Source organism: Silurus aristotelis (genome assembly GCF_946808225.1).
Source record: "Silurus aristotelis genome assembly, chromosome: 18".
NCBI classification, from domain to species: Eukaryota; Metazoa; Chordata; class Actinopteri; order Siluriformes; family Siluridae; genus Silurus; species Silurus aristotelis.
In genome coordinates, this window is record NC_139591.1 from 12081737 (window position 1) to 12108936 (window position 27200).

Below are 27200 nucleotides of genomic sequence, written 5' to 3' on the forward strand. Positions count from 1 at the left end.
CACTATTGATAAATTAACTATTTATCATCAAGCATGGTTGTGAACTACACCGATCCAGATATTTGTGATTGCATCTCCCCATCAAGACAAGATGAATTTGACATTTAATGGGCAGAAGGAGATCTATTCTAAAGGAGAATATCTACATTTCTTCAGGCATAAGATGCTTGAAAAAAGTGCAAATGACAGGTGCAAGGTTCTTAGTGCTGTTGGCAATGTCAAGTTAAATAATTGAAACTTTTTTAAGTTAAATAATGTCTCAACTTATTCATTTGCATTTTATAAAAAAATATAATTCTAATAGAAAACAATTAAACTATCCTACTTGTATTTTTAAATAAAATAAAATAAACTACTTAAGAACCTGTTCATTTATTTTTCTATTTTTCCACTTCATATATAAGGTGCCTTTAAATAAAGTAGAATATGATTAAAACGTTTATTTATTTTAGTAATTCAATACAAATGTAAAACTCATTATATACAGTAGATTCATCACACACAGACTGATATATTTCAAGTGTTTATTTCTTTTGATTTTGATTAATATGACTATTATGAATTTGAATTTTGGGCCAATGAAAGCCCAAAATTCAGTATCTCAGAAAATTAGAGTATTGTGAAAATGTTCAATATTGGAGACTCGTGGTGTCACACTCTAATCAGCTAATTAAATCCAAACTCTATTCCTGAGCCTTTAAATGGTGTCTTAGTCTGGTTCAGGCTACACAATCATGGGGAAAGACTGCTGACTTGACAGTTGTCCAGAAGACAACCATTGACACCCTGCAACTGGGGGTAAGACACAAAAGGTCATCACTAAAGAAGCTGCTGTTCACATTAATGGAAAGTTGAATGGAAGGAAAAAATGTGGTATAAAAAGGTGAAACGAAGCCCTTCAAGAATTTGGGGAGATTCACAAAGAGTGGGCTGCAGCTGGAGTCAGTGCTTCAAGAGCCACCACACACAGATGCATTCCTTGTTTTAAGCCACTTCTGAACCAGAGACAACATCAGAGGTGTCTTACCTGGGCAAAGAACAAAAAGGACTGGACTGTTGCTCAGTGGGCCAAAGTCATCTTGTCAGTTGAAAGGAAAGAAGATTTTGCATTTCATTTTGAAATCAAGGTCCCAGAGTCTGGAAGAAGAGAGGAGAGGCACAGAATCCAAGTTGCTTGAGGTCCAGTGTAAGGTTTGCACAGTCAGTGGTGGTTTGGGGAGTCATGTCAAATCCACTGTGTTTTTTCAAGTCCGAGGTCAGCAAAGCCATCTACCAGAAAGTTTTAGAGCACTTCACGCTTCCCTCTGCTGACCAGCTTTATGGACATGCTGATTTCATTTTCCTGCAGGATTTGGCACCTGCCCACACTGCCAAAAGCACCAAAAGTTGGTTAAATGACAACGGTGTTGGTGTGCTTGACTGGCCAGCAAACTCCCCAAACCTGAACCCTATAGAGAATCTATGGGGTATTGTCATGAGGAAAATGAGAAACAATAGACCAAAAAATGCAGATGAGCTGAAGGCCACTGTCAAAGAAATCTGGGCTTCTATACCACCTCAGCAGTGCCACAGACTGATCACCTCCATGCAGAGGTGGCAAAAGTACACACATCCTTTACTTAAGTAGAAGTACAGATACTCATGTTTTAAAATACTCGGGTAAGAGTTGAAGTACTGATTAAACTTTTTTACTCAAGTGAAAGTAAAGAAGTCTTGGCTCTGACATGTACTTAAGTAAAAAGTTGTTTGTGTCGCCATTATGAGGGAAAAACCCACAAAACGCCACCTAGAGGGTTAATTGTGTAAAAAATGGCGGATTTTCTGTTTGATTTGAGACTTGGCGCATAAATAAAACAAAAGTTTACTGATTCAAAATATTTTTATCTGGAGTTTAATAATTAATTTTACATTTAAGTAAAGAAAGGACGTCGTAGATAAATGTATTTTTTCCCGAAGGTTTTAATTTCGCCTCTTTTATATTTAGAAATGTATTTATGTATTTACATTTTATTTAATAAAAATGGTAAAAACAGAAATGCTAAATTGATGGCGCGTTAATAACATTTAGTGCCGTTTACAATAATTTTAATTTTGACAGCCAAATATATATATATATATATATATATATATATATATATATATATATATATATATATATATATATATATATATATAAGCAATGAAACTTATTTTATTGCGATACAATTTATGTTGGGGAAATGTTTTTATGAAAAATAAAAAACTATGACCGCATTTTAGGATACATATAAAACCGTGGCGGGTATTATATATATATATATATATTATATATATAACCCCAAACTTCTTACTGCCTTCTGCCTGCTGATTCTTATCTTCGTAAACTAGTCTACATCTGTGGTGAGTGAGAGTCAGGACTTTATACACCAGCGGATTGAAAAAGACGCGTAGTAAAAGGAAATCGGTTGTTCGGCTGAAATCGGCGCGCAGTGAAAATAAAAAATATATATTTCACCAAATCAGTGGATTAAAACTAAAGTAACGAGCCGGTTTTGAAAATGTAAGAAGTAAAAATTACAGATATTTGTGTAAAAATGTAATGAGTAAAAGTAAAAAGTTGTCTAAAAAATAAATAGTGGAGTAAAGTACTGATACCTGAAAAATCTACTTAAGTACAGTAACGAAGTATTTGTACTCCGTTACTTCCCACCTCTGCCTCCATGCCACACAGAATTGAGGCAGTAAATGAAGCAAAAGGAGCTCCTACCAAGTATTGAGTAAATATGCAGTAAATGAACATACTTCTATCAGTCCATGTGTGGTGAATCAATATACTATATAAGTTTCACTTTTTGTAAATAAATAAACCTTTGAATGATCTTCTATTTATTGAGATGCACCTGTATGCATATGCACACACACACACACACACACACATGCATAGTATATAAAGGTTGTTAAAGACTAAATGTTGTTCAGCTGGAGTCACCATACTGGAGTCATTCTTGTCCATGTAGCTAGTAAGTACATGCAGCCTGGCTCTTGGCCGATAAAGTGTTAAGCTCCATTTATAAGGGGTGTAAATATGAGCAGGGGTGTAAGCAAGAACTTCGTATCCTGCTGCGCTTCTCTGAACTCATTCGAAGCCGTGGTGTAGCTCGCAAGCGGCTGTCATTTTTTCATGACCATTCAATTAAATAAAATCCGACTCGGAGGATTACAGGGGGGAAAAGAAGCCTCAGGTGCAACATATACAGGATCAGCATTTATCATTTAGGTGTTTTGAGCAACATCCGTTCCCCATGGCCGTTTCGAAGTCTAAAATAACCATAGGACTTTCAGTTGTCGGAGTTTTAGCGGTTGTTTTCGGGACTATTCTTGTATTTGTGGGACCAGTTATTATCGACGATCAAATAATTAAGGTAAGCCAGGCACAAAACAGTCATTGTTTGTGGTATTAGATTCACATGTAAGCAAATTACCTGTTAAAAAATATCCTGAGCGGTTAACCAGTATATAACCATTTTCTCTCTCTCTCTCTCTCTCTCTCTCTCTCTCTCTCTCTCTCTCTCTCTCTCTTCTCTCTCTCATATTATATATTTAAAAAAAATATATTAGCTTTATTACAATAATCACCATACCTATTCTGTCTGATGAAAAGGTTATTCTTGAGTACCTGCAGCTGATTTATTTTTGTAAACCAAATTGAAGCGCCCTCCAGGCTGTTTGTAGGTGTCACCTTTATCACGAAAAAAAAAAAAAAAGGAATAGTTGCGTAAAAAAAATAAAATAATATTTATTAATAAATAAAGTTACAAAACACCATTTTTACACTAAATATTGGTTTTGATGTGGCATTTCTGTCATGTTTCACAGAATGTAGAAATCAACCCGAAAAATACTCTCTCCTACACTATGTGGAAAGACATTCCTGTACCATTCTTTATGTCTGTATATTGGTTCAATGTTCTCAACCCTGAAGAGATACTGGCAGGAGAGAAGCCCATGGTTGAGCAAAGAGGTCCATATGTGTACAGGTGCGTTTAGTTGTTTATTAAGGATCCTGGCATGAATATGAAATCTTGTGGTTTATTTATTTATTTATGTATTTTATTTTATTTAATTTATTTTTCTTGGGGGGTGGGGGGAGTTTTTGTTTGCTTGTTTGCACTTTTATATCCATTTATTGATTAAGTAATAAAAATTTTTTAAGGTTGGATGTTACCTGAAGCTGAAAATGGAGACGGTTGTCGTGTATTTTTGCTGTATTAAGTTGTCTATCAATTTAGCAATTTATTTAATTTCTTACTATTTTTAGTCTCACTTGTGTACATCTACAGTATATAAGCCCTGGTTTCTGTGTAAGTATTATGAACGTAATGAGTACATAATTAAACTTGGGGATATTGAAGTTACCGGTTTTGTGTGTCTGATCTGGTCTGAACTTGACAGAACAAATCCATCAACTTTAGATATTAAGCATGTCTCAACATAAATGTGCATTATTAACATAATTTGAGACTTAATTCTCTTGAAACCACAGCAAATAGACACCTTTTTGAACAGTTTCAGGACAGTGTCAGACGTGGTTCACATCATTGAGCCTATATTAGCCTATGCAATATGGCCTAAATGATATTTCCCATAACTTTGATGTATTAGTATTAATTTGAAATAAAGTATTAATTTGCAGTTGTAAATTTTAAGTATACAAATAAAGTGAAAAAAAATATTTTTGATCCATTAAATTGTAAGGACATCTACTGTGCACAGCACAGGGCAGCACACAGAGTTCTATGATGTATTTAGGTTTTGTCTCTGGCTGGCCAAAAACATTCATCCATTTAAGGCATTAATTCTGCAGAAATTTATGATTCCCTCCTCTTTCATAAAAGCACTGGTTTGTTCTGTATTGTTGAAAGATTTATGATCAAACTCTTGATGTCACCCAAATGAGGAGGGGTTCCCCTTTTGAGTCTGGTTCCTCTCAAGGTTTCTTCCTCATAACATCTAAGGGAGTTTTTCCTCTCCACAGTCACCACAGCTTGCTCATCAGGGATAAATGCACACCATTCACCTTGACTGTTGATTTCTGTAAAGCTGCTTTGAGACAATGTATGTTGTGAAAAGGGCTATAGAAATAAACTTGACTGGTTTTGACTGACGAAAAGCAGCTCTAAACTACAGCTGTGCAGCTACTGCACAATTAGCATAGGTTTTTTTTTTGTTTGTTTTTTTTGGTAATGTGCTTTTTTGCATTAAATGTACCTTTTGGTATTTTGGAATCATTAGAACTTTTTGAAATTGTCTAATCAGACTATAACACATTTTACCATGCCATTTGGGGGATTTAGTTGAGCTTGGATTTTTGTAAGAAATGGATTACATCTTGCTGCTTCACCCCATAGTTTAGACGTGAAGAATATTCACACTTGTTTCCCCACGAGAAGAGGAGCCAGAATAGATTTCTGTAGGTCCTTTAATGCTGCTGTAGGTCTCTTGGCAGCCTACTTAGGAGGGGGGGTATGCTGTTCCTTTATTTATTTAGGAGGAAAGTCCTTTCTAGATGATTGGTCACTGTGTTGCTTTATTTTCTCTGTTTGTTGTTGATTGTCTTTAAAGTGAACTATGGTCCATCTGATGGTTTGGAATTCTTTTATACTTTTCTCCTGATCAAAACATTTCATCAAGTGAGACACTATGCATGCTTTTTTTGTGAGCTTTGCTTTCATTTGGTATACATAAGAAAAACTGTCATATCAGGAGTGTATGTAATTTAAGGAGTCCCCTGGTGGTCTAGTGGTTAAGATGCAGCGCTCCCACCGCTGCGACCCGGGTTCGATTCCCGGTCAGGGAACCATCCCCAGCCACTCTTAGTGCCGGTCCCAAGCCCGGATAAATTGGGGAGGGTTGCGTTAGGAAGGGCATCCAGCGTAAAACATGTGCCAAATCAAACGTGCGGAGGATCCGCTGTGGCGACCCCTAACGGGAGAAGCCGAAAAGAAAGTTTTAGTGTTATTTTAAACTGTTCAAGGTGTGAAATGTATGCCAACCCCACCCTGCCTGAAGGGAGAAAACTTAATTAAATGAAAGCATGCAATGTTATTTTACATGTCCATACAGCAGTGATTTATGTCTTATTTGGGAAAGGAATTTGATTGAAATCCACATATATGTCATACTGATATATACATTTAACCAATGTCCAAGTTTAATTTCATTGTTAAGGCTAAAATATTAGTAGAAACATGGCTGTCTTTCTTATTTTATAACAAATTTCTCAGCAGCTTATTTTTAAATTCATTGTATAAAAATTGATACTTTTTGTGTCATGACCAAGCCAAAGCCAAACTATACATTTTATAAAAATAGGGAGCATATTTATTTATTCATTCTGTAGTCTTTAAATTAAAATTAATACCACTATTATTGATGGCTCTGGGGCATTTTCTGTCTAAAATTTTGTTGAATTGTTTTCCATGTTGGTAGAACTCAATGAACACAAATGTGTCTGTTTAATCTTATAAACTTTTAACACTTTATTCAAACAATCATGTATTAAATCTGTACTGTATATTATTGGTACTAAACACTGTTTACTTACAGAAAAGTGAAAGGGTTATTCTGTAGTCATACAAACTACAGTCCTGCTAAAAATATGACTGAATATTTTAGCAGGATTTGTTGATTCACTCACTTATGAGGATCATGCCTATAGCATATATTCTATCACTGGAAAGTGGTTTCCTGTTTTGCGAAAGAGAAATGTGACCTTAAGGAAGCAAGTTTTACCACACATAACCCTCAAATCATGTGTTAAACTTTTTGCAGTGTCAAGAAATGTAAAACATGTGACCTTGCAAAAAAAAAAAAAAAAAAAAAAAAATAATAATATATATATATAATATATATATAAAATTCATTTTTTAATGTTTTTGTTACAGTCTTCTTTTCTTTTCTTTCTTAATTTCTGACTAGGCTTTTGAAGTTCACTTTCACTCTAGTGGTCTAAATTACAAGACAGTGTAATCTTTCAACTCACTTTCTCATCTTTCTACTTTTAGTGAGAAGCGTTGGAAAGACAATATCACCTTTTATGACAACAAAACAGTGTCTTATCGTGAATACCGACGATATTTCTTTGAGGAGAGCATGTCTGTAGGCAACGAGTCTGATGTGGTCACCATCCCAAACGTTTTGGTGCTAGTAAGACTTGTCATTTTTTATAAGAGAAAAAAAAGCATGCTCATTAAATAGGTAATGTGGCTAGTTAGGTGAATAATTATCTAATTTTGTCTTCAACAAATAATTGTGCATGTGTGTACATACATATATAATTACCCGTGTCTTTCCTTGATAAGTATTCTTTTAACACCTCCACTTTGTGTTTCAGGGAGCATCAGTGATGATGGAGTTCTTGCCCCTTCAAGTTAGGAGAATGATAAGTTCCACTTTTACATCTTTTAAAGAGGGCCCCTTTGTGACAAAAACAGTAGGCGAGCTTATGTGGGGCTATGAAAGCAAGATGTTGAACTTTCTTAACACCATTCTTCCTGGCATGATGCCATTTAAAGGGAAGTTTGGACTATTTGTTGAGGTATGTGATTTTGTGAATTGCGGTATATTCTGTATTTTAATCAAGCTAGAAATGTAATAATCTGAAAGTAACTTTAAGCTGGTAAGAAACTTATGTGGTGCATGGGAGCACAGCACCTCATAGATTCATAGTTTGGGGTTTGAGAAGTTTCTGTGCATGTTCCTCCTGCATCCATATGGGTTTCTTCTAGTTATTAGTTTTCTCTTATTTTCCAAAAAACATACTAGTAGGTGGATTGGGGTCTAAATCTAAGTCTAAATGTGTTTGTGCACAAATCTGAATTCTCCAACAATCCTGGTGTCCCATTTGATGTGTGTTTATACCTAATGCATAGTGTTCTTAAAAAAGGTGGAGATCAATAAATACTTGTGTTTTGTTTGTCTAATTTAGTTTAACAACTCCAACACTGGGCTATTTACTGTCTTCACGGGTCAGGATGACATCAGGGTAGTTCACAAAGTTGATTCCTGGAACGGTTTAAAGAAAGTGAGTTGATTAAAGTTAGTAAGACAACAAAAAATCGATAATAACAAAAGTTATTAAATATTGTATCTTTTAACAAAGTTTTATTGACATATACTTATTCCCCATACTGTAATACCCCTGAAGCCAATATTCTGTTGTCATTTAATTTCTCAATCCACATTGTCCCCTTCACTTTCGTTTAAATGAACCAGGTAAACTACTGGAAATCAGAGCAGTGTAACATGATCAATGGTACAGCAGGGCAGATGTGGCCACCATTCATGACCACAGAATCCACTTTGCCATTTTACAGTCCAGATGCTTGCAGGTAATGTCAAAGTAAAGCACTTCATTCAGCATAACATACTGTCTAGTTAACGCTAGTTTTAAAGTTTCCTAATCTATGTGTAATATCAATGTGTTTCTTTATACGTATATTTAAGTTTCTCGAGATTCCGGCATCCATCGTCACGTATTGCATTCTTTTAACTCATCTCAGACTGTTGGAAGTATTGATATTTTGCATAAATGTCCTGAATGTTTTAAAGGTCAATGGAGCTGGTGTATCAGAGATCTGGAACTTCACAAGGAGTCCCTGTGTATCGTTTTGTGGCTCCAAAAACACTCTTTGCCAATGGCTCTGATTATCCTCCAAATGAAGGCTTCTGTCCATGTAGAGAGTCAGGTCTTCTTTATGTTGGAACTTGCAGGCACAGTGAGTGTCCATTATACATAGATTCATACCTAGAGATACACTACGAGTCAAAAGTTTGGACACACTTTTTCCTTCAGTGTTTTTTTTTTATTTTTTTTATTATTATTTGTACTATTTTCAACATTGTTCATTAATACTGACGACATCCAAACTATGAAACTACATATATTATGTCGTAAAAGAAAAAAAAATGTTAAACAAGACAGCTGTTTTATATTTTAGATTGTCTAAAGTAGCTACTATTAGCTTTTATGACAGCATGACACAACAATGGCATTCTCTCATAAAATCATGAGGTCACCTGAAATGGTTTTCAATTCACCATTGTCAAGAATTAATTTGTGACATTTCTTGCCTTTTTAATGTGCTTTGGACAATTAGTGTACTCAACCTTTCTTCTACACAAGACAAAAGTCAATTGCATTATAGATGCTACTACAACTACTGTACAAATCAATATTATGGCAAGAAATGTAAAATAAAAGATAAAAAGTAAAATAGAAGATATTCCATCATTACTTATACAATTACATTACTAATAAAAGTCAGTGATTCTGAAAAAGCTTAAGATGTATTCCTAAGTGCAGTCTTCAACACCAGAGTGAACAGTCAATTTCTATATTTTTGGTTCCCTCTGTAAAGCATGGAGGAGTAGGTGTGATGGTGAATGCCAAAAGCTGTAATCAAAGCAATAGGTGAATTATTTTAAGAATTGAAAATATAAAACATTCTGGGTTATTTTGATGTTTTTGTTTACTACATAATTCTATATTTGTTCTAGGGTTTGGCTTAGGGTTACTAGTTTCGATGTCTTCAGTGTTAATGTACATTGTTAAAAATAATAAAAATAAAGAAAAAACAATGAAGGATGAGGTGTGCCCAACCTTTTTCCTGGTACTGTATGTGTTTCTAGTCATGCACATTTTCAGAACTTCAGTTACATTTAAATGCACTGAATCGTAAATGTGCCTGGGCATTACATGATTGCTTTGAATTTCTGTGCTTATCATTTAAATGTATAAAGTGTTTGTATATTATTACTTATTCCCCATACTGTAATACCCCTGAAGCCAATATTCTGTTGTCATGTTTGCTTTTTTTCTTCCTAGACTCCCCTGTGTACATTTCCCAGCCACATTTCTACAATGCTGATCCTGCCCTTATACATACTGTCAATGGGCTTAACCCCAACGAGCATGACCATGGGCTCTTCATTGACATGCATCCAGTAAGAGAATGTGTTCTTATTTAAAAATAATAATAATAAAAATAATATATATTTCAGGCAATATTCACAATTTTTTAAAAGCTGAGGGAATTAAACTGATGCATTCCGGGTGCTCTTCTCCCCTGGTGGTCTAGTGGTTAAGATGCAGCGCTCTCACCGCTGCGACTGGTTAAAAAAGCTTTTCTGATGGAATTATAACGCTATATACATTTTGTGTATAAATCAGTGGAGATTGCATTTGTTTTCTTGGTTGGATATCCAATGCAGAGTCAACAACCTTTTTAGTTTTTCTAAACAAGTATGGTGCTTTAGGTCTTTCAAAGTGATATGCAATCTCTAAACAGTCTGATAAGGTAATTGGAAATTGGTTTGAGAATCATGATATCGCTGCCTTTATCAAAGTTATATTCTGTTTATTAGTATCATAAAAGTAATTGTTCAAAACAAATAAGGTTACCTTGATTTTTACTATGTAATATTGTAAACTTTGATCATAGGTTATAGATCCAATCTGTTGAAATGATTGAGGATTTATTATCTCTTGTTTGTTAATAACTAACAAAGTTTTAATTGATTTTCATTTTGTATAACTGTAGCAAGACAAAGTATAAATGCATTGTATGCAATGTTTTTTTTTGTTGTATTTGCAGTCCGACCCATCATGCTGTGCGTTGGTATCTTTGCGTGTGTGTGTGTGTGTGTGTGTGTGTGTGTGTGTGTGTGTGTGTGTGTGCATATATATATATATATATATATATATATATATATATATTACACGTTAACGCAAATCTTCATTTTAAATTATTTTAAAACACCATAATTACTTTTAAACATTTACAAGAATATTTTGTCTTCATGTGCTCTATGTGCATGAATTAGTTAAAATAAATTTGTGTTAATGCACACACACACGTGTGTGTGTGTGTGTGTGTGTGTGTGTGTGTGTGTGTATAGTATATAATTTTAACGCCACTAATTATATTAACTCTCTAGGATAAGGCTCTAATTTGGCCATGGAGAGACTTATCCTACTCTGTTAATCATAACTCATAAACTAGATTTATTTTATCACTATTATCTGTGTGGCAAAAGGCCCACTGAGATAAATGTACAGTATTATGCTTCCTACTGCATGCTAGTGACTTTTTATTTATTTATTTTTTTGTTGAAAGTTGCAAAGATATGTGCAAACACATACATGGATAGACAAAACGAAACACAAAATGACAATCAATAAAAAACTTTTTCCAATGTTAACAGTTGAGGTATAAAATCCTCTTAGTTCTTTCAACAGACTGGATTCATAACCTCAAAGATCAAAGTTACAACATTTCAAGGTAACATTTATTTGTTTATAATAGGACAATAACATTTAGAATACCAATGAACACTATATAATTATGATAAAGGCAGTTATCAGGATACTTATACCAATTTCCAATTACCCTTTCAGATTGTTTAAGGATATTGCAGTCAAACCTTGAGCCGGGAGCAGAACACTGATAATTCCATATATTATATAATATTATATTCCAGTTTTAAGAAACTGCAAAATAAGCAATAGATCTTCAGTAATGAAGTATTAACATTTAAAAATGTTCAGTTATTGCTTTTATTTATATATATATATATATATATATATATATATATATTTCCTATGGGGCTTGGCTTTTAGCTAGAGATCTGTTAAATTAATTAGTTTAATGTAGTACATTTATATAAATTAATACAATTTTAAATTTAAATCAATTTAATATTTTTTTTTAAATCAATAACTATCAAGGCCTGTAACAGATCACTCCCAAATGCATATCATTATTGAAATTGAAGCATTTACTAAATCAATGTATTACAAACAGAAACAAGTACAATACAGTGAAATTTAATGCTAGATTGGGATTTGAGCAAACTTTGTTTTACTAGTTAGCATGAGTAGTACATGAGTGTAAAAGTACTTGATCATGTACTTGAGTAAAAGTAGAGGTAAACTAGGTAAACTATTACTCCAGTACAAGTGTTCCCTTTAAAATTTAACTTGAGTAAAAGTACAAATGTATTTGCCACCAAATGTACTTATCCAAAGCACTATGGTTTATTATGGCTATAATGTACCTACTCTCTCACTCACTCTCTCACGCTCCCGCCGTGCAGACTCACCTGTCCCATTGTATTCTCTCCGCCTTTTATTAAAGCCACAGTACATCTTCGATGACCTAAAACTTCACTCCCTACACTATTAAAGTTTTTATGAACTAATAAATAAAAAGGAATTTATTAGGATTTTTTAAAATGTAGTTAAGTAAAAAAGTAAGATATTCATTCATTCATTTTCTCCCGCTTTTTTATCCGTAATTCGGGTCGCGGGGGCAGCAGTCTAAGCAGGCCCCCGCCTTCGACTGCTGCCCAATCCACACAGCACCGTCCCTTATGGTCCCTCCTGCAGGTGGTGAGCCCACGGGAAGAAAGTAAGATATTTGACTTTGAAATGTAGTGAAGTTAAAGTAATAGTGTCCCCAATCGGAAACACTTGAGCAAAGTACAGATTTGTGAAAAAGCAACTTAAGTACAGTATCAAATTACATTTACTTTGTTACTGTCCACCACTGCAGAGCTGACAATTTGTCTAATCTTACTGAATTAGTAGTATATAAAATTTTTATTCTGTTTGATGTGTGTATCTACAGTGAGGAAAATAAGTATTTGAACACCCTGCTATTTTGCAAGTTCTCCCACTTAGAAATCATGGAGGGGTCTGAAATTGTAATCGTAGCTGCATGTCCACTGTGAGAGACATAATCTAAAAAAAATAATCCAGAAGTCACAATGTATGATTTTTAAACTATTTATTTGTATGATACAGCTGCAAATAAGTATTTGAACACCTGAGAAAGTCAATGTTAATATTTGGTACAGTAGCCTTTGTTTGCAATTACAGAGGTCAAACGTTTCCTGTAGTTTTTCACCAGGTTTGCACACACTGCAGGAGGGATTTTGGCCCACTCCTCCACACAGATCTTCTCAAGATCAGTCAGGTTTCTGGCCTGTCGCTGAGAAACACGGAGTTTGAGCTCCCTCCAAAGATTCTCTATTGGGTTTAGGTCTGGAGACTGGCTAGGACACGCCAGAACCTTGATATGCTTCTTACAGAGCCACTCCTTGGTTATCCTGGCTGTGTGCTTCGGCTCATTGTCATGTTGGAAGACCCAGCCTCGACCCATCTTCAATGCTCTAACTGAGGGAAGGAGGTTGTTCCCCAAAATCTCGCAATACATGGCCCCGGTCATCCTCTCCTTAATACAGTGCAGTCGCCCTGTCCCATGTGCAGAAAAACACCCCCAAAGCATGATGCTACCACCCCCATGCTTCACAGTAGGGATGGTGTTCTTGGGATGGTACTCATCATTCTTCTTCCTCCAAACAGGTTTAAGGAAATTATGACCCAAAAGTTCTATTTTGGTCTCATCTGACCACATGACTTTCTCCCATGACTCCTCTGGATCATCCAAATGGTCATTGGCAAACTTAAGACGTGCCTGGACATGTGCTGGTTTAAGCAGGGAACCTTCCGTGCCATGCATGATTTCAAACCATGACGTCTTAGTGTATTACCAACAGTAACCTTGGAAACGGTGGTCCCAGCTCTTTTCAGGTCATTGACCAGCTCCTCCCGTGTAGTTCTGGGCTGATTTCTCACCTTCCTTAGGATCATTGAGACCCCACGAGGTGAGATCTTGCATGGAGCCCCAGTCCGAGGGAGATTGACAGTCATGTTTAGCTTTTTCCGTTTTCTAATGGTTGCTCCAACAGTGGACCTTTTTTCACCAAGTTGCTTGGCAATTTCCCCGTAGCCCTTTCCAGCCTTGTGGAGGTGTACAATTTTGTCTCAAGTGTCTTTGGACAGCTCTTTGGTCTTGGCCATGTTAGTAGTTGGATTCTTACTGATTGTATGGGGTGGACAGGTGTCTTTATGCAGCTAACGACCTCAAACAGGTGCATCTAATTTAGGATAATAAATGTAGTGGAGGTGGACATTTTAAAGGCAGACTAACAGGTCTTTGAGGGTCAGAATTCTAGCTGATAGACAGGTGTTTAAATACTTATTTGCAGCTGTATCATACAAATAAAAAGTAAAAAAATCATATTGTGATTTCTGGATTTTTTTTTTTTTAGATTATGTCTCTCACAGTGGACATGCACCTACGATGACAATTTCAGACCCCTGCATGATTTCTAAGTGGGAGAACTTGCAAAATAGCAGGGTGTTCAAATACTTATTTTCCTCACTGTATATATATATATATATATATATATATATATATATATATATATATATATATATATATATATATATATATATATATATATATATATATATATATATATATAAGCAATGAAACTTATTTTATTGCGATACAATTTATGTTGGGGAAATGTTTTTATGAAAAATAAAAAACTATGACCGCATTTTAGGATACATATAAAACCGTGGCGGGCCATGCATTTGGTATCTGGGCCTTAAGTGGGGACTTGCCTGACTTAATCCACCTCTTAATACCACCACTATCATGTCACAATTATAAAAACCATCAATACTATACAAAAATGCAATATAACAACGCATGTTATTACAGAGAGAGGCATTTTACATATGGAGGGTGAATACCATTTTACTGAAGCAAGATCCAAACCTCTACACTACAACCGCAACTCTGCCACCTACATCATCTGGAGCTGTTCAGAATCAATATTTGTCTAATAACATGACAAAAACATAAAGATTTAAATAAAATACAACCTACTCACTAGAGATTCATAATTTGCACTGCTTCTCAGAGACTGTAGCCCAGTGGTACCGCTCATATTTACTGGTCTGGAAGTGGTGAACAAACACTTTCTATGAGACGAGCTAGCTAGCTTCGGGGTTGGCCATCCTTTCCTCACGACGTCTAGCTTTTCTTGAAAATTTATTTTTAATTATGTCCTAGACAAATAAATTTTTCTTTCACTGTAGGCATAAAAAAAAATCAAAGAGCTACAGACGTGTTTTGCTAGTTGACAAAAAATATTAGAATTTAGGTTGTAAATGTAGGCCAGTTCTTCTGATAGTGTTTAGGCAGCAGAGAAGGCTTTGCTGACCCTGATGGCCCACCACTGATATAAACAAGATTTCCATACAGTGTTGGTATTTTTTGGTGTTGCTGTTGATTTTTGGCCCATTCTTTTTGGTAGATTTGCTTTAGGTTGTTGATTTCGATTTTTCGTTAATTCTCAATAGACTATGACTAAGCCACTATAAGACATTTGCCTTTATTGTTTTTTAGATCCAATATTGCTTTGGTCTAGTCTTTGGGATAGCTGCTAAAAGGTGAAACTTCCTCCCAAGCTTCAGTTTTTTAGCAGACTATAGCAGAAATTTTAAAATGCTATAAATAATATAGTACAATGATATAGTATGCTGTATAGAATAGTATAAAATATAGAAAATACAATGTATAGCATTTAAAGTGTAAATGGTTGATGCTCTGTTCAATACCCAATATTCGTGTGTGCGCTCTATTCAACAGATCACAGCCTATGAAAATTCTCCACCCTTCCTTCAGTTCAGACAAGATACCTAGTCCCTGCTGATAATCATTCCCACAGCATGATGTTGCCACAAACACACGCATCCATTAAAAATGGTGTGACTTAAGACAAATAAAGTTTTGGGTTGGCAACACAAACATGGCTTTGAGATTTTAGCAAGAAGTGAGTAGTAAGGATCTGCACCTGTGCAAGATTGCTCTAGGCTCTTTTCTAAGCCCAAGTATTTGGCTGGTAGATGATTTAGAGCCTGGTCTAGCCAGTGGGTCCTGCAGCAGCCACCCTGGCAGCTGTGCCAGCCATGCCCCACATCATCAATCTAAGATGGGACTACAGGACAACCCAGTAAAATCTCAATCAATATTTGGTTCAGGTTGCAAAATTAGGTGCGTTATGTGCATGGGGATGTGCTTGAATATGCCCTAGTGGCCATTATGTTTTAGTTCCAGAGACATTTGAAGTAATGTTAATGGTAGTTTGTCTTTGGATATAGTTAACGGAAATTGTGAGGAATAACCTTCAGACAGCAAAAATAAAATTCAATATGTTTTTTTAGAATAATCCATACCTGGAATTTGTTTCCAATTTAAAGAAAACCAGCAGTGCACATTTACAGTAACATCTAGGCACTGCACAGTAGTACTGGACTAAAAAAGACAGCTTAATACAAACATGACTAAAACTAAGTAACCAAGCATAGAAACTTCACATTGACTAATGATTGAAAGTGACCTAATGTTCAGTGTTTCACCAGTTGGTTAAGAAAGCATATTGCACATGGGCATGATATTTCAAGACATGGACTACGACAAATATGATTACATGCATGAAACACTGCTAAATGACCAAGCATAGCCGAACATGCATCTAGAACTTGGGGCAAAACTCCACACATTAGAGCAGTTAACACAAGAGAATTTGCTACATGTACAAAAATTGTAATCCCTGTTGTATAATGCAAATTTTTTTACTATGAGACAAAGTCATTGTGCTATTGCCCAAATTGAGCTTCAAATTACTCTCCTGATGGCAAGGATTTTTGGTAAAGGTGATAAAGGTGAGACAAGGCAAATATGCCATATCAGTCTCCATAAACAATGTAGAAAGAATCAAATCATGGAGGTTCCTAGTTGTAGGTGTAATTTTCTGAGGTGTTTGCCTGGCTGCCCTAATCTCAGAAAACAGCACATTGACACCCCCATGGGTGGTGTTATGCAGACACCCCTAATATTTACCCAAACAAAAAAAGCAAGTGGTGTAAATTTGACATGTATCCAGTGTCCCTTAATCAACACTGAATTTGACAGGGATATTGTCTTATACCTTTGACTCTCATGTTGCAGGAAAAATGTTTTTCTTCACACTGTTTGCACCAATCTGTGATTCTTCCTTTTAGGTAGTTCAGAACCCCATCCACCTTATAGTGACCCATTTAGATGATCACTTGCTCACACACCACTATACACTGTATATATGTAAATAACATATTGTTTATAGTAATGATATGCAGTGGCAAAATTGGCTTCAAAAGCTTTTCCCTAAATGGATGAGATGGGTGGGATTAACAACAGAAGTGTATGCTTGAACAGGTAGAAGTGTGGCATATTGGTTTCCACTTGGTCCATTAGCAGGTGTGTCCCTAAAATGATATTTCTGTAGCAATTGTTGTTTCCCCAGGACCAAATAAAGGGGTGAGACAGTTACTAAACCTAGTTGGCGATTTTTGTAGGTTTATGCTCAATTATTTAGATGTCACCAGCCGTTTGATTGCTCACTAAGAAGAAAAGCACTAGATATGGTGCAGTGGACAGAGTCGTACAAACAGACTTTTATTCATTTAACAGTTGCAGGCAAGTGAGTAAGCATATCGCGATCAAAAAAGAATGTTTTGCAGTTAAGCAGGTGGTCCACATGCTTATTACTATCTGTTGAAATCGACCCCCACCCTTTGTTCAGACCATGCCCCTCTCCTGTGGCACCCCTGTATGAAATGTGCTGATAACTTGGTATCTGCAACAGTCATTGAAGTGGAGGTTGTCAACAGGATGGGAGATAAGATGGATGTGGCTTATTTCCTCTATCAGTATGGTTGGCTAAAATAATAGTGTCAGGCCAGACAGCACCAAAGCCTGATTTAGATGGAGAGGGAACGTGAAAACGAGGATGTGGGTAAGCATGCATGCAGGGTGGAGCTTTGAGAAGTGAGTGGTAGGGATCTAGACCTGTGCAGCATTATTATAAGGTGACAAAAATAAAATGATGACCAAAAAAAAAAAAAAAAAAAATTGAGGAAAAAATAACTTACTCGCACATAATTTAAAAAGATGCATATCTGTGCGTATTATGCACCTTCTATTTTGTTTCTCGATGTTTACCAAGCCTTGGTTTACCTGACTGTTACTTTATAGCCAAATGTTATATTGTTTGTTTTTTTTTTATTTTACTTGTATTGCCTAGTCTAATCTATTTTGGTATCAACTGATTAATTCTGTTGTCAGTATTCTGACTAAAATCAATTTTACTAAATTTGCATCCACCTGCAATTGTATTTCATGGCAGTAAATGGTGCAGGTTTTTTTCATTGTTATAAAATTGGAACTTCTACTGCACTGTCATTTGAATACTAATGCAATTTAAAAAATATTTCACAAAATCTCTAGAAATTTTTTTATTTTTTATTTTAAGTTTTAGTGTTAAATTGTCATCAAACAGAATGAAATTTCAATGAACTATTTGTTCAATATACCACTTATTCTTAAAAAAAGAATATTCAATTACATGGCTAAATAGACGATTTATCTCTCATTTCAATTAAATGTTGAATATTTTGATAAATAGGCTGGGCAGAGATAAATTTGACAAACATTAAAATAAGAAAGTAAATTATCTGAATACACCCAATCCAGTATTTGTGTAGGAAATAAACATACCTAAACATGTGACTGGCATTTTCCTGTTGCCCAGGTATGATTTAGATATATTGTTTAAATCGAATCTTATCTGGATGCAGCCAATGTGGCTGCAGTCAATCATAATCAAAGGCACACTGGGTTGTCGATTGGAGACAAAGGCTAACTGATTAAATATGTAAATTCACTGTGTGAAATTAGTTATATTGTTGCACTAAATATTTGCAAGTGTACACTATATGCAATGTCCTGTGTATGGGTCTGTTCTTAGGTTTTTCCTAGTTTTGTGTTGATTTATGTTGTTTTATCTTGCACCTTGGTCCTGGAGGAACATTTTTGTTTTACTATTTACTGTATGTGTACCAATGATTTACAGAACACTGGAGTTCCTATGAATGTGTCCATCAAGCTGCAACTTAACCTGTTAATAAAGCAGGTATTAGGAATATCGTAAGTAGAGAATAAATGCTGTTTCTTTGTATGTACCTAAATTGTGATGGCTTTGTATGGATGAATTTAAATAATTCTTAGCTTAACAAAATTGTTGCCCTTTTTTTAGGCAAACTGGTGAAATAAATGAAGTAGTGCTGCCCCTGCTTTGGTTTGGTGAGGTATGTGCTATGACTTTGATTACAGTTTAAATGTAATGATTTCAGATGTTTTAAATGCCACTACAATTACATATGCGTAAAAAAAAAAAAAAATACCCATTGTCTTTATTCTCAAACCCAGAGGAATGTAAATCCATACTTTTTTTGTATTCAATAGTACGGAAGGGCATTGCATTCACAAAGTAAAAAAAATTCACAGCAAGGATCTCATAATTATGACTTACTAACTCGTAATTGACTTATCTCATAATTATGACTTAGTATCTCATAATTATGTGATCCATATCTCATAATTATGACTTAGTATTTAATGAGATCCTTATCTCATAATTATGACTTAGTATCTCATAATTATGTGATCCATATCTCATAATTATGACTTAGTATTTAATGAGATCCTTATCTCATAATTATGACTTAGTATCTCATAATTATGAGATCCTTATCTTGTAATTATGACTTAGTATCTCATAATTATCAGATAAGTTGGGGCAGTCTGTGGCAGGGGAGCGTTTTAGCACATAACACCGGATCTGACGTAACTGCATTTTTTGCTTGGAAGCGCCTCATTGCGCAACAATGGAGACGTAGAAGCTATCATATGGTTTAACTTGATGACTGTAAATGTTAGTGTTAAGATTGTTCTCACACTGGTTCTCTAAACACATTCCTGTTATCAGTTCAGTGTCTATAGGATCTTTACGATAGTATGTGAGGTTATTATTATTATTATTATTATTAATATTTTTCAACATTGACTACTAATGTGTTACACATTCTGACTGTCCACTGTCCACTTAATAAGAGTTTGTTTTATCAAGTGGACAGTCAGAATGTGTAACACATATTAGTAGTCAATGTTGAAATATAATAATCATAATTATAGTAATCTTAATAATAATAATACCTATAAGTATACCTCACATAATAACCGTAAATATTCTATAGACACTGAACAGATAACAGGAATGTGTTTAGAGAACCAGTGTGAGAACCATCTTAACAATAACACTATTTACAGTCATCAAGCTAAACCATATGATAGCTTCTACATCTCTATTGTTTCGCAATGAGGTCCTTCCGAGCAAAAAATGCAGTTACGTCAGAGCCGGTGTTAAGTTCTAAAACGCTCCCCTGCCACAGACTGCCCCAACTTATCTGATAATTATGAGATACCAAGTCATAATTATGAGATACTGAGATACTAAGTCATAATTATGAGTTAGTAAGTCATAATTATGAGATACTAAGTCATAATTATGAGAGATGGATCTGATAATTAGTCATAATTATGGGATCCTTGCTGTGAATTTATTTTTACTTTGTGAATGCAATAGTGAGATTTGTTTAGAAAGAATGTGTAATTGAATATATAAGCTGCTATCTCTTTCAGAGTGGCTACATTGATGGTCCTGTGCTCAACACGTTCCGTATTAACCTAGTAATTTTACCAATGGTGATGGAGTATATGCAGTTCATCTTTATTGCACTTGGACTGAGCTGTATCATTGGAACAGTGGCTCTGCATCTTAGTAAGAAGGTAAATTTAAATGATCTGTAATACACATTGTCAAAGTTAAATATTGCATTAAAAAAATATGCATATTTTAGGTACAGTAGGGCTGTAAATCAGCAGTCTTGTTTTAGTCTTTCCCTTTGGCTATAAAGTTTGGAATGCCATGAATGCTTGCTTGTATTGAACAGTTAGGTTTCATTGTTGCCTTTCTAATGTCTTTTTTTATGTTATACGCAACCATATCTTAAACATACACTGTAATAGTAAAATAAAGTCGATATATTCTTAATAGTAAAAGTTTGCAATTGCAGATACAAATTTCACACATTTTGGAGCAAACCTTGCTGTATAATGTGTTTTGCAGATAGAAAAAAAACAGGGGACAGTTGATCTCACAGAAGACAAAAGGGTCAGCATTAACAAGTTTATTTACCACAAATATTTCCACAAATTCAAATTTTGCAAATTTTGTTGATTTCTCTTGTGCTTTTGACACTGAAATCGTGATTGCATACTTGTTGTTTAATAATATGCAAATGAATGACCAGATTAATGAATGTTTATGCAGTGCATGTTCTATATTAGCCAGCATGTTTCTGTTTCTGTAACAACAATAAGTTGTTACAATATACTTCCTGTAATAAGCTTGCATTTCCTTAATTAGTGTCCAACCCAACAAACAACTTAAGATTGAAATATACTCTTTAATAAAAAATATATTTTTTTCACACAGAGTTGGAGTCAAGATCAGTGCTTCTAAAGCACAGACCCTGATCAAGACCACATGTACCAAAGATCAACCCCAGATCAGTTGGCCAAACTTTAAAAACATTGTGGTTCTAGTAATCATAACTATGATTTATCTTAGATAACCAATATGGGTGGTAGGAATCACCTGTTTACCTCCTTGTGCTCTGTGTATTTGCCAAGAATTGTCAGCAAGTTACACATTGATATGCAGAAATGTGCAATAAATACTGCTGGTTGCCAGATTGGAGCTGAATGTTGAACCCAGATCCATCTAGTCATGAATGCATGCATAAAAAATTGGTAATCATAGATGAAGAGAGAGACCAGTCGCTGAGCAGTGAACAAATAATTGACACAAGACACAAGCTGCAGTCAGAGTCTTGCAGTATGGTTATTTAGATTATTTTGTTTAAAGTAAGGAACAACATTATTTGCTTCAAGAATGTTGATTAAAAAGTATAGAAAAGGAAGTGTGAGGACAGTGTGACAGAAGTGAAGTGTGCAGTAGGAACCAAGGTTCAAGGTGGAGGTTGGATTGCATCAAGGATTGGCTCTGAGCCCTTTCCTGTTTGCAGTGGTGATTGACGGGTTGACTGACGAAGTCAGACAGGAGTCTTCATGGACTATGATGTTTGCAGATGATATTGTAAATTGTGGTGAGAGTGGGGAGCAGGTGGAGAAGAGCCTGGAGAGGTGGAGGTACATGCTGGAGAGAAGGGGAATGAAAGTCAGTAGGAATCAGAGTACAGTGTAATCAATTCAAGTCAAGTTTATTTCTATAGCGGTTTTTACAACAGACATTGTCTTAAAGCAGCTTAACAGAATTTAAGAGTGTGCAGAATTCAAGAGTTAACAGAATTTGAGTTAAACAGAATTTAAGAGTTAAGGTGAGCAATTTGTATTTATCCATGATGAGCAAGCCATGGCGACTGTGGCAAGGAAAAACTCCCTTAGATTTTATTAGGAAGAGGAGGACCTTAAGAGGAACCAGACTCAAAAGGGAACCCATTCTCATTTGGGTGATTATTAAGAGTGTGAATATAAATATTTAAAACAATACAAAACACCAGAGCGTGAGAACTAACATGAGCACCAGAATCTAAGATTGTGAGCCTTTAAATATTTAAAGAGGTCCAATGTCTAAACTCTACATGAGGTGGAATCGAAATGGTGCTGGTAAGTCTATGTTTGCGGGCTCGGCATCTACATCTTTAAAGTACAGTGGTCCCCCCTTTTACGAATTTAATTCGTTCCAGGACCCTGTAAAATGGACGAATTATTCCCATAAGAAATAACTAAAATCCAATTAATCCGTTCCAGCCCTCCATGAACACCCAAGTAAATGATAAATAACAATGGGAAAACATGTTTTTAAGTGTTAAAACATACAGTAAATAACAGTAAAATAATCAAATAACAATAACATAGTAATACATAATAAAAAAAAAAAAGCTAAACGATAAAAAATAATGTGAACTGTGGGTACTTACGTTTCAGAAGTTGAAGTACAGTAGCTGAAGCGAGTAGCAAGCGATGAGTGGGAGGCAGGCGAAGAGTGAACGCATGTACGTACGTACATACAGTCGTGGCAGCTCAGCTGAGTGTGTGTGTGTGTGTGTGTGTGGCAGGTTGGAGTGAGGAGGAAGGACTGAACGCATGTACGTATGTACAGTTAGATGGAGGAAGCGGTACTGCTATAAAATTATTTTTTTTTTTTCGACTTTTATATTTAACTTTTATTGTTTTTCCTTTTCTTCACTTGTCTTAGGTCTTTCTGCCTCACTGTTACTGTCACTTGGCTTAGACCTTTTTGCCTTGCTTTTTTTCACTTTCACTTGGCTTAGACCTTTTTAAGAAAAATTTATCCAAGGAGGATTGTTTCTGCCTTGATTTCAAAACGTTACGGTAATGAGATAAGCAAATGTCACTAAACTAATACATAATGCGTCCCGTTAATAGTTTTTCAGGGTGTGTCTCTTCACGACCGAGTGGATGCCCGTACTCCTCTTGAATTAAAAAAAACAGCCATGACTAGCCTTAAATCCTTCCCCTTGCGTAGATGACTCGCCAACCTGATCTGCTTCCTTCTGCTTAAGGTCGTTGTAGATGGAGGTGGCCTTATGGCAGATGATTGACTCAGAGATGCTATCTCCTGCGAGCTGCTGAATCCAAAGCAAGAGAAGCCTTTCCATCTCATCATTCACACTGGTCCTTAACTTAGACAAAACTTTTAGAGGCCATGATAGCATCCTTTTGCTTCAGGATAGTAGCTATCGTCGAAGGATTCCTATCATATTGCCTTGCTATGTCTTTTACACGTGCCCCGCGCTCATGTTTGTCACAGATCTATCGCTTTATATCCATGCGGTCATCATGCGGTTTTTTTCTTCTCACTACCGCTTTTATCACTGTTTCTTCGACGACATGCTGGAATTTCGTTATTTTTCACAAATAAAGCGAAAAACAACGGTATTAATGTAAATAATAAGCACAAGATACAATTGGAGATGGTTACGGAACACTAGGAACGCTTGAACTGAGTGAGTAAGGGGACAAGTGACGGTCGCGTACCCAGCGGGCAATGGCGCTGCCGACCTAGCTTCTGAGCCTTCGGGTCGTATTTCGAATTCGTAACTCGATTCGTTAAATAAACATTCGTATAAGGATACGTTCGTAAAAGGGGGTACCACTATAATGGAGAGTGTGTTGGAGAAGTAAAGAAAAGTGTGCAGGCAGGGTGGAGTGGGTTGAGACAGTGGCATAGTGACGAGGATGGACAGGATTGGAAACAAGTTTATTAGAGGGACAGTGCATGTAGGAAGTTTTGGGGACAAAGTGAGAGAGGCCCGATAGAGACATGGGGTATATTAGTAGGAGAGGTTGGAGCCACCAGGAAGGAGGAAAAGTAAAAGGCCAAGGACGAGGTTAATGGATGTGGAAAAAGAAAGACATGCAAGTAGTTGGTTTGAAAGAGGCAGATGACAAGGCAGTATGGAGACAGATGATCCCCTCTAGCGACCCCTAATAGGAGCAGCCGAAAGAAGAAGTGATGTGATATGATATGATGCATAATAATAGCATAAGGTATTGCAGTAAACTTAAATTTCTTAAAGTAACACCTGTCAAGAGGTCTGATGTGTTATTTTAAGGAACTAAAGGTAACTGCAATACCTTATGCTATCATTATGCATCATCATCACATCACATCACTTCTTCTTTCGGCTCATGTAGCTGTGACTCCAACTTTGGTTCAACATGAATGTTAAATTATTATTAATATTTTTTTTTCAGGGAAGCAATACAGACATAAACCATGGCCCTGCTTACAGCGAAAAGTATATTGAAAAAGGTGAAGGTGAACTTTTTTCCTCTTTACACACTGTTGAAAAGCCAGAAGAGTACACAACAATGAAATGTTCTTTTAAATTATTAAATTATTAAATACCATTTTATTATAACCGTTATTATATCACATCTCTCAAACTATTGTGAAATTGCAATATTGATAAAGAATCAGGACAGTCTTGGTCCAAAATTACTCTTACTCTTGTCTACCACACTACTGGAATTAGAATTCATTATTTAAATAACTAATTAAAGTAAAATACTTTTTACCTTACTTTATGGATATTTACATCAGAATTGAATGGTATGGGAATTTGTATCTGTAGTCATTAACTCCTTCTAAAGGGCAACAAACAATTGAAAAATTGGCTAAGTAGCTCTTCTGTGAGTTTGGGTGAGTGGTTCACAGAATCAAAACCAATGACCCAGCTAACAGATCATGGGCACCCAAGGCTCACTGAGCGGTGTGTGGCGCAAGGTGCTCCAGTCCCACAAAATAACTACTAAAGCAAAAATGTTAACAGTTAATAATGGTTGTGATGCTCAAGAACAGTTTATTGCAGCTTGATGTGTATGGGGCTACGTAGCCACAGACTAGAGTGTCTATACTGGCACCTGCACACCCCCAATAGCACCAACAATGGGCATCCATTGTGATGTCAAGGCTTTTATGAGTCAGAGCTGGACAGAAAACCTACACAATATTAGACAGAGGGTTTTAATGTTATAGCTGATATGACAGATAGTCCCAAAAGTTTTTGATTACCAGTCCAGTACACCCAACAGTTTGGTCTTTCCAAAACTGTTACAACAAAGTTAAAAGCAAACAGTTGTCTAGAATGTCTTTGTATGATGTATCTTTGAGTGGGTAAAAAAAGGGGGACCAAAACTTCCCAAACCATGAGCCCAGAATGTCAGGGTTTGTCAAGGGTGGTGTGGAAGAATTCTGGTTGCCTGCACAGTGCCTTGAGACCAAAGACATTTAACACCTTTATGATGAATTAGAATGGTGGCTGCATGCCAGACCTTCTTGCCAAATAGCAGTCACTGACCTCATCAGCTCCCACACCACAGCTAGCCCATGATAGCCTCAGACTCCTATTCTTGCCAATAAGGAGTGGAACCAAATATGGTCTTCTGCTGTTGTGGCTCCACCTCCTCAAGGTTTGATGTGCTGTACATTTTAAGATAATCCATTTCCATCATGATGGTAAAGAGAGATTATATAAGTTATAGTTTCCATCCTGTAATGTCAAACCAATTTAGCCATTTTCTTTGGGCTAACATCTTGGGTTATTTTATCTCTTATTAACACATTGTATTATTCTGCTGAAGTGAAAACATTATAGACTTGATCAGAAATGCCTATGTACCAATAGCTTGTGAATTTTTGTGTATTTTATTCTCATCTCTTTATTTCTATGTTCACAGATACAAATTAGGATTTTACAAAATGGTGCAGAAGTGAACCCAAGATATGTGGACAATGAAACTCCATTTGTACTGATCAGAAATTGCAGCACTTCCCAAGAACTATTTGTACTGAATTTATTTGGCCTTATATAAAAATAACAAGAAACTGAAGATGGTGTTTGTATTTGTGTACGTTGGTGTGAGAGCAGCTTAATCACAACTTTTAAAAATTTGAATTTGTTTATAGCACTGTGGGTTTTTTGTTTGTTTTTGTTCAATTTTCTTTGCATGGGGTTTTGTTCTGGAATTTTTTTTTGATGCGGTTTAAGTACATTTAAAAGATTTTTGCTAAATCTTCGAAAGCTATCTATTGCTTTGTATTTCTGTTTGAAGTGAATTTACAAAGAGCTGTATTCATGCTTTTACATACAAAAATCAGTAAAATAGTTGTAGACCAAGTACACTCCTTCATATCATCTGTATTCCCTGGCAGTGCAAAATTAGTTACGGAATGTTTTGAGGAAGATAGAGTTCATGTTTACTTTAGACTTTACCTTCACATTTCATAGATCTCAATCTGATTGAGCATTTCTGGAATGTGCTGAAATAAACAGAGAGAAATAAACAAACTTTAAAATCAAGTATTGAGTTGTTATTTTTTTTTGGTGTGTGTGTGTGTGTGTGTGTGTGTGTGTGTATACAGGTAGCAATAAGAGGCCGGAAAAGTTAAATGTACATATAAGGAACAGCTGGAGGACCAATTTGCAACTTATTCTCTCAGAAGTCATGGTGGGCAGAGGATCACCAATTCCCCCAATACTGCAGCAAAAAATAGTGGAGCAATATCAGAAAGAAGTTTCTCAGAAAAAAATTGCAAAGAGTTTGAAGTTATCATCTTCTACAGTGCATAATATCCAAAGATTCAGATAATCTGGAAAAATCTCTGTGCGTAAGGGTCAAGGCCGGAAATCCATACTGGATGCCCGTGATCGGCCCTGCATCACATACAGGAATGCTACTGTAATTTGAAACTTCCACATCATTGCATTCTGTTTTTATTCACAATATGTACAGTGTCCCTTACACTTA

The 27200-nt window shown here is 35.7% G+C and overlaps 2 protein-coding genes across 3 annotated transcripts in view; one reads left to right on the top strand and one right to left on the bottom strand.

The window, feature by feature from the left end:
• npm2b (nucleophosmin/nucleoplasmin, 2b) overlaps window positions 1-6533 on the bottom strand; it is an 86860-nt gene extending 80327 nt beyond the window's left edge. The window contains exon 1 of the mRNA XM_083569206.1: window positions 6522-6533. The gene's annotated coding sequence lies outside the window, so the exon portion shown is untranslated. The remainder of the gene's footprint in view (window positions 1-6521) is intronic.
• Window positions 2970-26752, top strand: scarb1 (scavenger receptor class B, member 1). 2 transcript variants are annotated; one of them, XM_083569112.1, is made up of 14 exons: window positions 2970-3401; window positions 3856-4016; window positions 7044-7185; window positions 7373-7576; window positions 7967-8062; window positions 8254-8369; window positions 8590-8756; window positions 9866-9984; window positions 18853-18926; window positions 19036-19087; window positions 20481-20627; window positions 20968-21012; window positions 24645-24702; window positions 26130-26752. In XM_083569112.1, the coding sequence occupies exons 1-14, from the start codon at window positions 3282-3284 to the stop codon at window positions 26138-26140; spliced, it is 1512 nt and encodes a 503-aa protein (XP_083425238.1). In that variant the 5' UTR covers window positions 2970-3281; the 3' UTR covers window positions 26141-26752. The 2 variants fall into 2 exon arrangements, with proteins under 2 accessions (XP_083425238.1, XP_083425239.1); XM_083569113.1 differs by lacking the exon at window positions 20968-21012 and having other exon boundaries at window positions 2971-3401.
• Window positions 26753-27200: the final 448 nt, after the last annotated feature.